We start from the raw sequence: 17624 nt of genomic DNA, 5'->3' as shown, positions 1-17624 counted from the left end.
TACTATTCCCTCTGTCCCAAATTACCCGTCCCAAATTGAGATGACATATTGATTAAGAAAAATAATTAATAACATGGCTAGTTTACCATAGTGCCCCTGTTAAATGATATTTACATTTTAATTTGAAGAAAACGTAATTAATGCAAAGGGTAAAACATGAAAAAAAAATCGTCTCTTCTTGATTAATGAAAAAGGACAAGTAAAATGGGAAATCAAATTAGAAAATTTGGGACCGGAGTATTTGTTTTTATTTTTATCTAATATGGGAAACCCACAAACTTTAAATTCTACATCCGCCTTGCACTATTACTCTTTTAATTGTTCTTAAATTTCTCTCCTAGAAGATGTGAAGTACGTAAGAACCTCATTAAATGAAAGGGTAAAATTGAAAAAAATTTCTAACATGTCTCTTGAACAATGAATAATTTATTTATTTAGGACATTGAAAAATAGCTCAACAATTTATTTATTTTGAAATAGAGGGGGTATTACTTTATTTTTTAACATACCATATCAAGCTTAATGCATAGAGTTACTTATTTTTTTGAATACAGTGACAACATAAAAATTCTTTACATCATAGTACGTATACAAAATACGCACAAAATAATAATCTCTTACCTAAAGATAAAGCCAAAAATGGTACTAGTAATTGGGCAAAGAAGAGGCAAACAATAGTAAAAGAGAGAGGCTTAAAAGTCAGCAGAAAAAACGGCTGATCCTTCGGAAGAAGACCCCTCTTGAGGAACCTTATAATATAATCACTCACTTTCCTAATTCTCTTCATATTATACACACTTGCTTTCCTAGCTAGTTCCTTCTTCTCCAATATTATTAGGGTTTCATCAATATTAGTAGTTAGTTTTCCTTAAACAAGTTTCTTTTTTTGTTTGGTTTAGGAAAAAAGTTGTCTAAGTTAGCTAGGTAGGGTTTGTTCTTGAAGTTCTTTTAGGGTTTTAATGGAAGAAAGAAAAGAGAAAGAGAAAAGTACTATGGATGAAGTGATGCTTCCAGGGTTTAGGTTTCATCCAACTGATGAAGAGTTGGTAGGGTTTTATCTAAGGAGGAAGGTTCAACAAAAACCAATCTCCATTGAACTTATCAAGCAACTTGATATCTACAAATATGATCCATGGGATCTACCAAGTAAGAAAACAAATCAGCCATCTTCATGCTTTTGCATCATGGTATCATAGTTTTTTGTTGTTGTTGTTTATATGAATGACTTTGACCTTTGCACTCATGTTTTTGTCCTTGGTACTTGCTTTTCTACATTATCATTAGTGTAGTTTAACTTGTTATGACACATAACATGTTTGGTTTTTCCAAAGAGCTAACTAGTTTTATTTACTTATTGTGGATAGTTACTATACTAATTGTTGTTACTTTTAAGATTGAGTTTAACTTACACCGACAGTATATAAAGAATATTTACACTATCAAGTCATTCAAAAGATATTTTCATGTAACTAAATCCTTCATAAAAATTAGGATTTGTAAGATCTTGAAAATAAGATAAGTTATCTGCTATAACAGATAAAACTGACTTGATAGTACAAAATTTTATTTTCTCTATCGTGTACGTAGATTAAACAACTAGATCCCAACTTATTTCGGACTGTGGCGTAGTTTTTATTATATTGTTGTTTTCATTTTCTCTTCTTGGTGTCTTCTCTTTTTCCATCATGTCCTTAGAACATGGAACTTAGCTAACTACTCTTTTGTTTTATTGTTGTTATTTTTTCCTTAGCAGAGTTGGCAGCAGTGGGAGAAAAAGAATGGTATTTCTATTGTCCAAGGGATAGAAAATACAGAAATAGTGCAAGGCCAAATAGAGTAACTGGTGCTGGTTTTTGGAAAGCAACAGGCACTGATAGGCCAATTTATTCATCTGAAGGATCAAAATGCATTGGATTGAAGAAATCACTGGTTTTCTACAAAGGTAGAGCTGCAAAAGGGGTTAAAACTGATTGGATGATGCATGAGTTTAGATTGCCTTCTATTACTGACTCCACTGCACCAAAGAGATTCTTGGATAAACATATTCCTCCAAATGTAAGCTTCTCAAAACTAACAACTTTTGATACTATTAGATTACTTTAACCTGCTGTCATAGGTGACAATAATAATAATATACTCAACTTTTGATACTATTAGATTACTTTAACCTGCTGTCATAGGTGACAATAATAATAATATACTCAAGTATAGTTTTACGAGTCAAGTTTGGAGGAAGTGAAGTCTAATCAGATCTTATTCATACCTTGGAGTAGACTGGGACGGATCTACTTAGGAGGTTCCCGAGAACCCCTAACTTTTTTGGAAACTCGATATTATATTTAGAATACGGTTAACATATAATAACATAATGATAGAAACCCATACTCAAAGATTGTGGATGGTCATCCAACAACAGTTAAGGAGCCAGCGAAATCCCCTCATTTCCCTGCGATGGGGGATCAAATCTTAGTGGCAACATCATTTTTTTGGCCTCTTTTCCTTTATCAATTTACCTTATTTAGGAACCCTCAAGTTTAAAATTTTAGATTCGCATCTGGAAGTAGAGAGATTATCTCCGAAATCCTCAGCTCAAAATAAGTTAATAGTTTCACTTATTACACAGAGTTAAATTTTGATCCATTGTGTAAATATTTTTACACTATCAAGTAATCCAGAGAATATTTAGAGGTAAGTCTCCTTAAAGTATGAGATCTAATAATCTTGAAAATAAGATATTTTAATTACATGCTAGCTATAACAGGTATAGATGACTTGATGCTGTAAAAATTATAAACACTGACAATGTATATTGAGTACTCTATTTCTATTAATTACAAACAGTTACCTGATCTGATAGTATAAAATATTTAAACTTTCATTTATAGTAGATTAAACTCTTTCCTGATGAATCTAACTTATATTCAGTGAAAATGAAAATAATTTATTTAAGTTGTCAATATCTTTTATATATATATATATATATATATATAAATAAGGCCGATTACCTACTATAATATGTTAATTAAAAGATATTGAAAATAATTTATTTAAGTTGTCAATATCTTTTAATTAACATATTATAATAGGCAATCGGCCTTATTTTTCAAGTAAATAATACTACTTATTTTGTAGAATTACCTATAATTATTTCAGTTGATATATATATATATATATATATATATATATATTATTAGTCAGTCTTTGCTAATGAATTTTTTTTGTTGGTTTAGGACTCATGGGCAATATGTAGGATTTTTAAGAAAGCAAACTCCAATGCACATAGAGCTCTTTCTCATTCTTGGGTATCACCACCACCACTACCTCAAGCTCAAAGTAACACTACATTATCTCATGATTTTCTAGCAAGTAGCCACTTCAGTAATTCAGATGAAATGTCATTATTTATACACAAAACAAATACTACATCACCAATCCAATTTAATGACTTACAAAACTCATCCAACAACTTGGCTAGCTTCTCCACATTAGATCTTCCTCTTTACAAAACCCTCAACTCAATTTCTAGTTACAATAATAAACCACCTCAACAAATTTCAATTTCAAACCACCATGACCCTATTACAACAAGTTACACATTTTCTTCATCATGTGTTGAAAATATGAACAATATTGATGCTTCTTCTTTGCTCTTAAACATGTCATCTTCTATATTTGGAGATTATTCAATCACGTTACCCGAGAGTATGGAAGGTGGTGGTGGTGGTGGTGTTCATGAAGAGACAATTACAGCCTTAAAGGAAGCAAATAATGTGATCAACAATATGGAACATATGGAGGAACAATGGGGAAATGTTGTTAGATCTAATATTGGAGTACTTCCATTGGTGAATAATTTTCCATTAAATGTGGCTGCTGATGCATGGAAGACAAGTTTGCTTTGGGATTCTTCTTCTCCTTGTCCTAGTAGTGAAATGTCTACAAGTTATTCTACTAACAAGTGTTACACTTGACCCCATGGGTAGTACTAATTTTTAGTCATGTGTTTTTTACTTTCAAGAAGTTAGTTTTTCTTTTTCTTTCTTTTGGATTTTTGTTTTTGTTTTCTTTTTTGGGTACTTTTTAGTTTGGACTTAGTTTAAGTTTTGGAATAGTGTTGTAAAAACTCTCTAATGTAGGTTTTTCAATTGATTCATGACTAATCAAATCATTTCCCAAAAAGATTTTGACCAAGATATGGAAGAACAATTTTCATGTTATATAGTTGCAAAATTAGCCCATAAAAACATGAATTGTTCCACCTGTTGACTCATTCATTTATTCATTAAGCTCTTTATACTTCAATTCATTTTAAGCTCATTTAAAAATTGGGTTGATATGTAGCAACTGACCCATAGAAACTTGGTCAAGATATTTTGAAAAATATTTTTTTTTTACGAATTTGATAATATAATCATAAATCATAACAAACAAAATATAGTTTTACTAGGTAATTAAAAATTTGTGAAAGAATAAATAAAAGAAATTAAAACTTACTAGTAAGAATTGACAGAGTTGGGTTATGACCCGTCTTTTAGCACATTTTAGCCCAACTCATTTCAGCCTGAACACATTCATCTATTTATTAACTTAACCCATTTAAACTCCCTCAAATCCAATCAAAACACTCTCATTTGACTCCCTCATATATATATATATATATGAGTCATTGTTTCATGTGCTTTATAGAGCCAACGACATGACATACTTTAACACTAATTAAACAGTACATTGTGATTCATTGCGAGCTTTACAAGCTAGGTTGTATACTCTTACTCATCCATAAATGCACTGTATTGTTTATGTAATCATTTTTACAGCTCAGATTTCTCTATGTTATTTTTAGTAATTTTCCTATAAAAAGGGCGATGTAATCAAATAGTATTTGTGACTATTAAATCAAATCTCTCTATATTAATATACAACCGCAATCTACTTTTGTCACTTCATTTTGTTAGTTTGAAACTTTGAATCTCTTTATTTAGGTGTATCGTCCCAAAAATTCAAGCTAAGATTAAAACCATTCTTCAAGCGTATATAGAACCAAACATAGTGATTTGGTAGTATGAGAAGTAATTTAGATATGAATCAAGGCCATAAATAGCTCCTAGCACATGGCCAAGTTGAAACCTTCATTACCGATTAAATTTTTGTGTAGAACTCTGTATAGTCAACTTCAAATGAGTATAACTTATAGAATATAAAGAATTCTGAATCTCAAAACCCACCAAATAAAAACTCTTTGAGTCTTCTTTATAAAGCATCCAGTTTTACTTTAATTTGATATTAGAGTAAAAAGTTATTGTCATTTCAATAAAGCGTTGCCAGGCTATTCGAACCTATAAGTTGTCATACGAATCGTGTATCAGGGACACGAACCGTATGGTCTAACGCACAACTCCTGCTGCAATTTTTCAGCAACTTTGTTGTACGCTTAATAAAGATTATTTTGGTCTTTTTCAAGCTTTTTAGCTCTATATCAAATCATTTTAGGGAATTTTGAGGGATTATATCCTATTATTATTTTATTTTCTCCTTCATAAAAACGATCAAGCTCCAAAACTCTGTCAAAATTCTCTCAAGTCAAGACCATAGGATTTTCTCCTCAAGCTCAAGCAAAGTCAAGTCTCCACGAAGGTTTTTGATTTAAAAGCTTCATAATCAGGTATGTGAGTATTCAATAAGCTATTCCTTTCACCCATATATGCATAAAACCTATTTTTAAATATGAATTGTTATGATTTCTATGAATTCATGATCTAGGGCTAACACCTAACTATTCTAATTATTGAAATTTGATTCTCTTATGTTATTTTATTATTATTATTCTCATTCAAAGTTATTATGCATGATTTTCGTGATTTTAACTCAGTTATTTTAATATGTGAAGAATTATGCATGTTTAGGTAGATTTCTGTCTATATTAGTTGGCATGCCTTGTTTTTTCATGAAATTCGTTATCTTTACAGACTTGTTATTTTATGGATCCTCAGTATATTGATATTCAGCATTTTTCACTTGTACTAGAAAATTTTTCTTTCTCCGTTCGATTAATAAATTATTAGTAGTAGTTGCATTCTTCAGAGATGGCGGGTTATGAACACCCCATGACCTTGGGTATCATGCATTGTTAATCAAACACTCGGTACTTCAATTTTCATGCTTTGGACTGCTTTCAGATCAAGCACTTATCTTTCAATTTTAGAATAATAGTCTAATTAAGAATTTTAGTGTAGCAATTTACTTTTAGTTGGGAGTAGTACTTTGTTCCGAGAGAACACGGGTTCAGAAAATCCAAGTCTCAAACTACATACCAGCATAGGTTAAAGAGGTCCTCGCAAGTTGAGAATGTTTTCTTTGCCCTAAATGGTCTCATGAGAGAATTCATACCAGTCATGTTTCTTACCCTTGGAAAGGTATAGAACACCCTCCCAACCTGGGCTACAGGTTGAATTTCATGTTTCTCATATGGTATATGTCGGTTATAGAAATCTCCCATAGTTTTAGACTCAGTATTTGTACATAACCCTCAGTTTAGTTTTACATATTTTTAAACTATGACTTTTCAGATTATCATTGCAGATTAGTATTTGGGGTATTTCATATAGGGGCATTGTACTTCAGTTCAACTTCTTTGCATTTAGTTAGTATCTAGTATAGTTTTACAGCATGTTCAGCACTAACTTTAAATCATATAAAATATTTAAGCTTCTACAGGTTTTCAATTTCTAAAAATATTTTAGCTCATGATTTAGAAATTTCATTATGTATCACAACTTTTATGTACATACATGTTTCAAATGCATATTTTAGTAAAGGGTTTATGCCCTCAATTTTAAAGCAAGTTTTAGTGTTTTCATGACTAGTGCATATCTCATATACTAAGTACATTCAAATGTACTGATCACATATCTCTTTTGCCTACATGATGTAGATTCAAGTGCTTACTATCAAGATTATAGTCAAGCAGATCACAACATCTAGCTAGCAGGCGATGAATTCTCTTATTTCGAGGACTCAAGTTAGTTGCAGATCCATTATTTTATTTTTATTTATATGTATTGATTAGGGATAGTTGAGGAGTCATGTCCCGAATTTCTATAGTCAGAATTAGCAGAGGCTTTATAGATAGTTCATCAGAGTTGTATTCACTTTCTCTTTATTTTCAAATTACAGATGTTATAAGTAAACTCTCTAATAATAAATGTACTGGATCAGTTTATTTCATGATTATCGTTTCACTTAGTCAGTTTAGCCCTTATCTATGTCTTAATCAGTTACTCATGTAGTATGCCATTATCATGAATTAGCTTAGAATTACTTATGGTTCTAAGAACCGTGTTACAACCAAACGGTAGCCTCAATTTTTGACAAACTTGGTGTCAGAGCATGGAGTTTAAGTATCCTAGGGTATCTATGAAGATGTATCTAATAGAATCTTATAGAATGGTACTAAAATATCTGTACTTTTCTTTGAGAGGCTACAAGTCATTTAGGAACTATGTTACTTCTTTCATGTCTCATATCATACAGTATAGATGTTTTCTAAGAAATTTATACAAATTCAAGCATTCCCTTCCTGCTGGCTATGCCTTATTTTTAAGGTAGTATAAATAGTCAAGCTTAAATTTCTACTATAAAGCTTTCTAGTATAGTCCCTACAGACAGTTATGAGATTGCACATGGACTTAAAAGTATTCCATCTATCTTCTAAGTTCAGAACTTTAAAGGAGTCCACTCTTGTTCATGAAAATCGTACACTAAGCCAAAGTCGGATGTGCCTCGAATCCCTTCTCAGAATCCTATGATAGAATGACTTAGAGTTAGAAGCATGACCCTAGAAGTTTAATAGCAGTAGAGTAGGATATTGCTTATCTAAATTTAGTAGATTATGTATTCATTAAGTCAGCAAGGTGTTGTGTATAATTTATGATAGCACTTTGAGAGAGATTTACCAATTAAGGGGACTTAGAGTAGGTCAATGCTTTAGCAAGGGTCAAGCCTAGGCGTGACCGAAAAGATAGAGAAACTTGTTAAGATTGAGTATGTTCATAAATGTTTAATAGACTTGCATTCCTTAAGTATTATTATATTAGTACGTTGGTATAGTGTATGAGGAATTGTGTGGATATCTATATTATGTGTTAGTTCCAGAGAAGGAATTTTGAATGTTAGACTAATAGAGAGAAGAGTTTTGAATCCTAAAATGAAAAGGTGTAGACTCAAGGTATTATGATACTTTAGAAGATTCTAAGATAGTAAAAATTTAAGTTATAGTATGATGACTATAGAGGTCATAGAGAGTTAAACGTGGTGTGTCAGAAGGAAGTACAAGCAGTAGGTTTTACACTTTCAAATATAATCTGTTAGGGGAGTTAGTGTTTATAAGTATATTTACATCCCAACCACTAAAGTGAAGTAATTACAGTTTAGTTTAGAGTTTATTGAATAGGTCCACGAACTTAGAATAATGGCTCAAATTTAAGGGAAGATGATAGAGTGATCATCTAAGTCAGGTTTTGAGATTCTAGTAGTAATTCTAGTAAATTCTAGAACAAATCTAGGGGAGCAGATGCCTAATCCATTCCTATCTTAATATATTTCTTGTACTTCAGTCAATACGACACTCTACTCATGCCTTGCAGTTAGCTCCATGATCATAGCTCATATTCATATAGCTCATATAGAATCATGTCCATTCTCAAGCCCTAGTATAAGGAGTAATAGCTCACTTAATAGTATGAATCATACTCTATGAATCTATGATTTTTAGTTCTGTGACATATCGCTCATGACTTATAGACTCATGTTTTACAGTATACTAAGCTTCAGTTATTCATAGTATGTAATACTCCATGTCTGGAAGCCTCTGTATATCATACGGCCCATTTTCTTTGAGCCATAAAAACAACATACGAGTAGTGTGTTGTAGTCGTATCTAAAATATTGTGAAATGGTTGACCCTCTATTTTAGGTATGACTCAACCCTTAGAGTCGTAAGTTTATGAGTTGTATGAAGATGAGTCGTAAGGTCAGTAGTGTCATGACCCGAGGCTACCCCCTAGCCGCGATAATGATGCTTAGGTCACAAGTGACCACAAGCTAACCCATAAGTTGGTACCTGCTATGAACACTGAATAAAATGACACTAATATAAAATATGCGGAGGATAAGCTGATAAACAACCGAAAACTAAAATATTGAAATACGTAATACTATTGTGTCTGAGATAACTAATAAAACTGAAAGTAGCTAACTAACTATCTAACTATTTGTCTGAAAAGCCTCTAACTTATCGAGGAGTTAATGAGATAAGCTCCCAACTAACTCCGTTTGATTGAATACAAAGAATTACTAAAATAACTGGATTAAGAAATCATATCCTCGATGGATGAGGACTCACCACTACTGCTGCTGAGTAATACTGGTTGTCTAACTGTGGGGTATTACAATATCTCCATTTTGGGAATATTTATCCTTGAATAATACTGGTTAGACTAAGAGTACTTTTCTAAGGCAACTGATATTACATACGGAACATGCATAACTGGGAACATGAATACATAACTGAGTCTGAAACTTGATACATGAACTGAAATGATTTTGTGAATACATTAAATGACATGAGAATGATTCTATAGATAGAACTGAAAATGGGAAAAAGTCACTCTAAGGAAAACTGTTACCTCAAGTTGAGTCTAAGTTTGCAAAGAAAAGATGAGGTTACTTGTTACGTATATCTGCTTCTGCTCCTCAAGTACCTCCCTCAACAGACTGATTCCACCATAGAACTCTAACCAAGGGAACTTCTTTGTTCCTAAACCTATGAATCTGACGGTCAAGGATCTCAACTGGGACTTATTCGAAATAAAGGCTATCCTGATCACCTGTACTTTCTAAAGTAATAAAAATAGTTGAATTGCCAATAAATTTTTTAACAAAGAAACATGAAACACTGGTGCACTGATGCCAAATCTGTAGGCAACTCTAGCTCATAAGCTACCTTCCTAAAATGGTTCAAAATTTTATAAGGACCAATATAAGGTATGCGTAGTGTTCATCTATGGATCCAATCCGTTCATAGAGCTCAAGAACCATGTTTTTAAATGTTATTTTGTAAACTTTTTGTGGTGATATAAGCATATACATGTTGATGATTATTGTTTAAGTTTCATAATGATATATAAAGATGTTTTCATGAAATATATGTGGTTGTTAGTTGAAAAACATAAACTTTAGGTGGTTTGATGTGATGAAAGTATGAAATCCACCTATGTTTTAAAGAATGTATGCAAGGTGTTTGATAAAATGCCTAGGATGCTAGAAACCCATAATTACATGATTCCATGATATCTAAATGGCAAGTCCATATTAGCTATACACTTCCATATGAATTTCTATGCTATTTATGTATTGTTGTTGTTGTTGTGGCATGAAGCATGTGTGATAATGGAAATATGAATTATATACACGAAATATATCCATGCTCTCCCTACCATGTTGAGATATGAATAAATACATGAAGTATACTATCCCCTACTTATAATATTGTGAATTTTGGACTCTAATCTTTTGATCAAGTCATGTCATGTGTGCCAGTTTCCTTCTATCGAGTCCTGGGGGTATTCGTACCCAAAAAAATTTTTGTTGTGTGCCTAGAGCCATGTCATGTGCCACGATAAATCTCAGTCAAGCTATACTCTATAGAACTCAGTCGGTCATGTGACTCAGGAAACATCAGAAATCTCATGATCTCAGTTAACTCTCAGATAATAGAACTACTTCGTCAGTCAATGAATGTTAGTTATTCAGTCCATGTACAGCCATTTGAATCATGTTCAGTCCCTTTAGATGAGAGTAGAAGTTATCACCGAGTGAACCCAATGATGGAAACTCACATGCCAGTTCAGGGTGTGATTCTTAGCAGTCATCCTTGTATTCCAGAACTACATAGCCAGCGTAGGTTGAGACATCTTAACCTGTTAGATTAGGGTTGATGAGGTAGCTTAACCTATCAGTTTAGGGTCCCACCATTCTCACTTTGAGTACCTGCCAGATAAGGGTCACTCACAACTGTCCTTACAAGTGGTACGGTATTGACACCCCTTCAGTCGGGGCAGAGATTGGACCCCAGCTTAGTCATAATGGTATACATGGGGCATGTCGGTTAAAAAACTACCTCCCACAGTTTTAGTATCAATCTCAGTAAAAGAACTTAGACAGTTCTTCAGATATCAGTATACCAGGACTGTTAGATACAATTAAATTCAATTATAGCACGGGACTCAAAGAGTTCTACCAGATTCAGGACTGTCAGACACAGTCGCTCATGTTATCAAAACTACAGTTCCAGTCATGTATTAGCATACAGATTTAGCTACCACGTACTCATGATCTCAGTTACTATGTATGTATGTTTGTACTCTTACGTTCATATCAGTCAGTCAGCTAGCATTATTTATGCATGTAAACCCTTTGCATTAGCCTACCTCACTCGTATACTCAGTAGTCCAGTTGTACTGACACATTTGCGCTATGGTGATTTCTTTCCATGTTACACTATAGCTCTAGAGCTACGAGTTCCAGACCAGCAGTAGGTTTCCAGTCGTAGTGTTGCAGTGAGTCCTCTTCCATTCGAGGATAATATGATTTGATTTATTCATTTATTACTTTAGTTCAGTTTTACGGAGTTAGTTGGAGACATGTTCCTTCAAATCCTTATTCAGACAGTACTTAGAGGATTTTAGATTTAGTCAGATTTAGCTATCAAATTCAGTATTTAGTTTTATATTCAGTTGTTTTGGGTATTCATTACCCTATGGATGTTACTATATCTCTTTAGTTGAACCTTATGGCCTACATGTTCAAGTTTTCTGCATATTATATGTATATTATATGCATATTATGCAGTGTATAGGTGCAGATATCAGTCATGGGTTAGCTTGTGGTCCCTTGGGGTCATGAGCACCATATAGCATTCCGATTCAGAAAATCGAGACATTATAATGCGCTTCTGCCAAAATCTACGGCCTCAAACCATCAACACATGAAACACATAACCTGCCCTGACAATGAAGCACATCATCCCCCCTTGGAAGAAAACCTCTATTCTCTGATATTTGACTGACTCTTTCAGTCTAACCAAATTGGGATCCCTATATTACTTTTCCTTTACTTCAGCAACTAAAGAAAATTCTGAACCCATGTACTACCTTCAGCTGAATCAACTAATAGGACACCCAATATAGCCAAAAATGAACCTCCCTAACTAACTTCTTATTATCATCCTCAACATGAGCAACACTACCCATAAATAATCTACTAAGGGCATCTGCCACTACATTGGCCTTGCCCGATGATACAACTGTAGTACCCCAAACATTAAAACCAATGCTAGAGTCATAATCCAAGATTATGAAAAGTATATTATAGTCAGTTGGTAATTTTATGATTGATATTGATGTATATTAAAGACTCAAATAACTCCCAGCTATTAGGCGAATCAAAATATCCCTTACCGATTGAATTTTTTAGTAGAATATTGCTATAGTCAAATTCAAATGAGCATATATTTTGGTATACTAAGAATTTTCTAGATCAAGACCTACCAAATTATAGTAAATTGAATTATCTTTCCAACGATATCAATTTCACCTAAATTTGATACTCGGGTGAGAAGTTATGGTGCTTTTACTGAAAAGCAGTAGCCCAATGCAATAAGGCCACATCGCGGTGATGGCAAAATTCACATTTTTCCTTTTCCAGTGGAACAACGCAATGACGCCACATCATGCCAAGGGTCACATTCAATGGGGTACCACGATAGGTCCGTGTTGCACCAAGGTTCTAGTTCAGAATTGTGTTTTTCCAGTGGCGTAACGCGATAGCACTGTGTCGCGCCGTTGGATAAAATGGGGATTTGTCCTTTTCCAGTGGCACGACGCGATAAGCACCACGTCACACCAGCATGCAAAATTAGGATTTCCAATTTTACGATTTAATTTACAGGGACCGTTTGATCTTTTCCCAAGGCCTAAACTCGTCCAAAAGATGAAATTAAAACCCTAATGGGGCATTATGTGCCCCATTACTCGTAATTCCTCTCCAAGAAACTAATGTTCTCTTAAGAAAAAACCTTATCCTTTAAGATTTAAGTTCAATTCTCAAGAAACACCCCAATAAATCTCATGAATTCATCAACTCAGGTATGTTAAATGTTCATCCATGGGTCCCTTTCACCCTTGGAGTTCAAGTATCAAATCTTAAATTCAAAGTTGTGATCTTTACAAGTTATTGTGATTTTAAATTATGATTTTAACCATGAATTCCCATGAACTTTGATTCTATACCATGTTTACATGAAACTATAGTTGTTATTAAACCCCACATGTTTAAAGGTTGTTGTTCACTGATTTAATTCATAATTAGTGATGTTGGTGTTGAAATTATGCTATTACTACAAGCTTATAACTATTCCCATTCGCAGCTTAAACCATGCATTGCAAGTGTTTGATGAAATTCTTACAAGAATGAATTTTGAACAATGCTTTTATATTATGTCCCCAAAGTGTTGGTAATATCTTGATATTATTGCTATCGAGTCCTGGGGTTAAGAATACCCAAAAACATAGTTTCTTACTTAGTCTCAGTATCTTCAAAATGATTTCAGAAATATGTTATGAGTATTATTAGTTCAGTCAGTTATCATAATTAGTTAAACTTAGAATAGTCTAGTATTTCGAGTCAGTTCAGTTGGGAGTAGGATTTAGCATCAAGCGAGTGCAGGGATGGAGGCTTCCCAATCAGATAGGCAGAGTCATTAGCAGCATTCTCTGTACTCCAGAACTATGTAGCCAGTGTAGGATATGGGGAGTCACCCATCAATTTAGGCTTGACTACTTCACAGGGTCACCAGTCAGTTTAGGCTTGACACCCTTAGTCCTTCAGAACAACATATTAGTGGATCCACACAGCCAGTGTTAGTACCCGTGACATGGTACTGACACTCTTCTAACTAGGGTCACATGTTGGATCCCAAATATCAGGTTTAATTGACCATAGCATACAAATATCAGTTATCAAATTTTAGTGTATAAAATATATTCAGGACATATTTTATACTTGGTCATGCATTCTCAATATTTACAGATTTCATGCATAGTATTTAGTAATTTATGTTATTCATACAGACAGTTATTACTTATGCCCACTAAACCATACATATCGGCCTACCTTATTTAGCATACCAGTACACTCAAAGTACTGATCACATACTTTTTTCTTGTGCTATGATGTATCATATCATAGGTTCGGATGCTCAGTTCTCGGATCGTGTATAGACCTACTAGATTATCAGCTGTAGCAGTGGTGAGTTCTCATATTTTGAGGACAGAACATATTTATTTTCATACTTTTAGTTCAGTAGTTAATTGGAGTTAGTTGGGGCCTGTTCTATCAACTCTTATTCAGTTAGTTTTAGAGGCTTTCAAACACTTCAGACAGATAGTTTATCTTTATTTTTATCAGTTTCAGGCAATTGTTTCAGATAGATGTTTTCCAGATTCATGATTCAGAAATGCATTATTATTAAAAACTTTATGGCATCTTCAGATATTTTGCATCTGTTCTTTTGTTATTATTATTCAGTGGTTATAGTAGATACCAACTCATGGGTTAGCTTATGGTCCCTCAGGATTGTAAGCACTGTGTGGCACCCAGAGTGTACTCTCAGGGTGTTACAAATATGGTATTAGAGCCTAAGGGTTTAAAATGTCCTAGGAAGTGTAAAATTTACGTTAAGTAGAGTCTTGTACATGGGTGTGAAGTGCGCCACACTTATGGACAAGAGGTTATGAGGCGTTTTAGGAAAAGTTCCCTTATTTCAATATTTATATTGTGCGATTGAGCATGATTCTCATCTTAAACTCTTTGACTAAGATATTCTTCCTTCCATTTATAGAACATGCCTTCGAGAAAGACAAACAGAAGAAGGAACGCAAACCAGCCAGCACTTTTGCCTATTTAGGAAGATCCCCTGAACGAGCATGTTTCTCATGTAGAGGTTATAGTTGTATTCACTACTATAGCTCGCTCTATAGTGGCTTAAAATTTTTATCCAATCACTATTTTTGCCAACCCAGTGTCCAGTACTGCTGCATCTAGGATTTAGGACTTTATCCAAATCAATCTTCCTCTATTTTTGATACCCTAATCTGAAGAAGATCCGTAGGTATTCTTAGACATAGCCTAGAAGGTAACTGATATTATGGGGATAACTTCTAGTAAGAGTGCTGAATTGACTGCCTATTAGTTGTAGGATGTAGCCTATACTTGGTTAAAGCAGTGGAAGGTAGATAGAGGCACAGAAGCAGGGCTTATACAATGAGAGGAGTTTGTTATAGCCTTCTTAGATAGATTCTTTTGGTTGGAGCTAAGGGAGGACTAAATGTTAGAGTTTATCAACTTGAGGTAGGGAAACATAAGTGTGAAGGAGTATTCCCTAAAGTTTACTCAGTTAGATAGGGTATGCTCCTCATGTGGTGGTTGATAGTAAATCTAGGATGAGCAAGTTCATGTCTGGTGTATCTGACAGTGTGATCAAGGAGTGTAGGACTGCGATTCTGATTAAGGAGATGGACTTTTCGTGGTTGATGGTCCACGCTCAACAGATTGAGGAACAAAAGGCTAAGAAGAAAGAGAGGGAGAGCAAGAGGGCTAGAATAGGTAGCTCTAATTTCACTCATCCAAAGTCAAAAGGTGATAACCGTCCTTAGTTCCATCAGAAATATTCATCTCCTGACCCATCTTTAGCTAGTGCCCCAGTACCCAAATTCAAAAATGATAATAGGGATAGAGCGCCAGGCTTTAAGTCGCAGGGTTGTGTGAACAGTGCCCGTACAAATCCTTAATGCCAGAAATATAGTAGAAACCATTAGGGCGAGTGTAGAGCTAACAGTGATGTATGCTTTGGGTGTGGAAAGCCAGTCCATCGGATTCAGAAGTGTCGGGTAGTTGCTCAAAAAGGTAGGGATTTGTGCTAACAACGCCAATCTCATTAGTCATCAACTCCAGTCGGCCGCCCAACTCAACAGGGTGCCACTTCCAGTGCTAGAAGTGGTCAGCGTCCAAATAAATTGTATGCTCTCCAGTCTCAACAGGATCAGGAAAATTCTCCTGTATGGTCACTAGTATGTTGCAAGTCTTTAATTTATATGTTTATGCTTTATTAGACCCTGGAGCTTCTCTTTTATTTGTAACTCCTTACATAGCCATAACTTTCGAAGTAGCCCCGAAATCTTAGTAGAGCTTTTTTCAGTGTCTACCCCAATAGGTGTTTCTATTATAGCTAGGAAAGTATACAGGAACTGTCGGATCATAATATCTCAGAAAGTCACTTTAGTTGATCTTGTAGAGTTAGAGATGACGGATTTTAATGTCATTGTTGGCATGGATTGGCTCCACTCATGTTATGCTTCAGTTGATTACAGAAACAAAGTAGTTTATTTTCAGTTTCCAAATGAATCAGTCCTTGAATAGAGGGATAGTACTACAACGCTTTGGGGTAAGCTTGTTTTGTACTTTAGGACAATAAAAATAACATCCAAGGGGTGTATTTATCATCTTGTTCGAGTCAGAGACTCTAATAATGAGACTCCAAATCTTGAATCAATTTCAATAGTGAGGGAATTTCTAGATGTGTTCCTCGAATATCTTCTCGGAGTTCCTCCCGAAAGGGAAATTGACTTTGGAATAAACCTTCTTCTAGATACTCAGCCTTTCTCTATTCTGACATACAAAATGGATCCAGCCGAACTCAAAGAGTTAAAAGAAGAGTTGAAAAATCTCCTAGATGAGGAAATCATCAGGCCCAGTATTTCCCTGTGGGGCGCACCAGTTCTGTTTGTGCATAAGAGAAATGGTCCTCTTAGAATATGTGTTGACTATCGTCAGTTGAACAAAGTCACAATTAAAAATAAATACCCACTTCCCAAAATTAATGACTTGTTCAACCAACTTTAGAGGGCCAATTATTTTTCTAAGATTGATCTCAGATCCGACTATATCAGTTCAGAGACAGAGAATATGACATTTCAAAAATAGCTTTCAGAACTCGGTATGGTCACTTTGAGTTTCTAGTCATGTCCTTTGGTCTCAAGAATGCCTCAACAACCTTCATGGACTTGATGAACCAATTATTCAAGAAGTACTCAAAAATATTCATCATAGTCTTCATTGATGATATTCTTGTCTACTACCGTAATGAAAATGATCATGCAGACCATCTCCAAATAGTATTGTAGACTCTTAATGCCCATTAGTTATTCACTAAATTTAATAAGTGCAAATTTTGGCTAAGATCAGTAGCTTTTCTTGGCCATATTATTTTTGGTGATGGCATTAGAGTTGATCCTCAAAAGACCGAAGCGGTGAGAAACTGGCCTAGAACCATCTCTCCATTAGATATCAGGAGTTTCTTGGATTTGGCTGGATATTATGGGCAGTTTATTGAAGCGTTCTCATCTATAGCATCCCCCATGTCTAGATTGACTTAGAAGAAAGTTAAGTTTCAGTGGTCAGATTCCTGTGAGAAGAGTTTTCAGGAGTTGAAGACTCAAATCACCACAGCC

The 17624-nt window shown here is 34.3% G+C and overlaps 1 protein-coding gene across 1 annotated transcript; it reads left to right on the top strand.

The window, feature by feature from the left end:
* The first annotated feature begins 583 nt into the window (after window positions 1-583).
* On the top strand, window positions 584-4212 carry LOC107872520 (putative NAC domain-containing protein 94). Its single transcript, XM_016719187.2, has 3 exons — window positions 584-1146; window positions 1754-2055; window positions 3231-4212. Exons 1-3 carry the CDS (start codon window positions 960-962, stop codon window positions 3969-3971), a joined length of 1230 nt encoding a protein of 409 aa, XP_016574673.1. The 5' UTR covers window positions 584-959; the 3' UTR covers window positions 3972-4212.
* The last annotated feature ends 13412 nt before the right edge of the window (window positions 4213-17624 follow it).

This window comes from Capsicum annuum, chromosome 11, assembly GCF_002878395.1.
Source record: "Capsicum annuum cultivar UCD-10X-F1 chromosome 11, UCD10Xv1.1, whole genome shotgun sequence".
Taxonomy (NCBI): domain Eukaryota; kingdom Viridiplantae; phylum Streptophyta; class Magnoliopsida; order Solanales; family Solanaceae; genus Capsicum; species Capsicum annuum.
This window is presented reverse-complemented; position numbering and strand designations above follow the sequence as displayed.

What these genes read in the sequence shown, in the direction of transcription:
- LOC107872520 (XM_016719187.2), top strand. Translation starts at nt 960, where the DNA reads ATGGAAGAAAGAAAAGAGAAAGAGAAAAGTACTATGGATGAAGTGATG. An exon ending in TGATCCATGGGATCTACCAA is followed by an intron (nt 1,147 to 1,753) that starts GTAAGAAAACAA and finishes TTTCCTTAGCAG; the next exon opens with AGTTGGCAGCAGTGGGAGAA. An exon ending in ATAAACATATTCCTCCAAAT is followed by an intron (nt 2,056 to 3,230) that starts GTAAGCTTCTCA and finishes TTGTTGGTTTAG; the next exon opens with GACTCATGGGCAATATGTAG.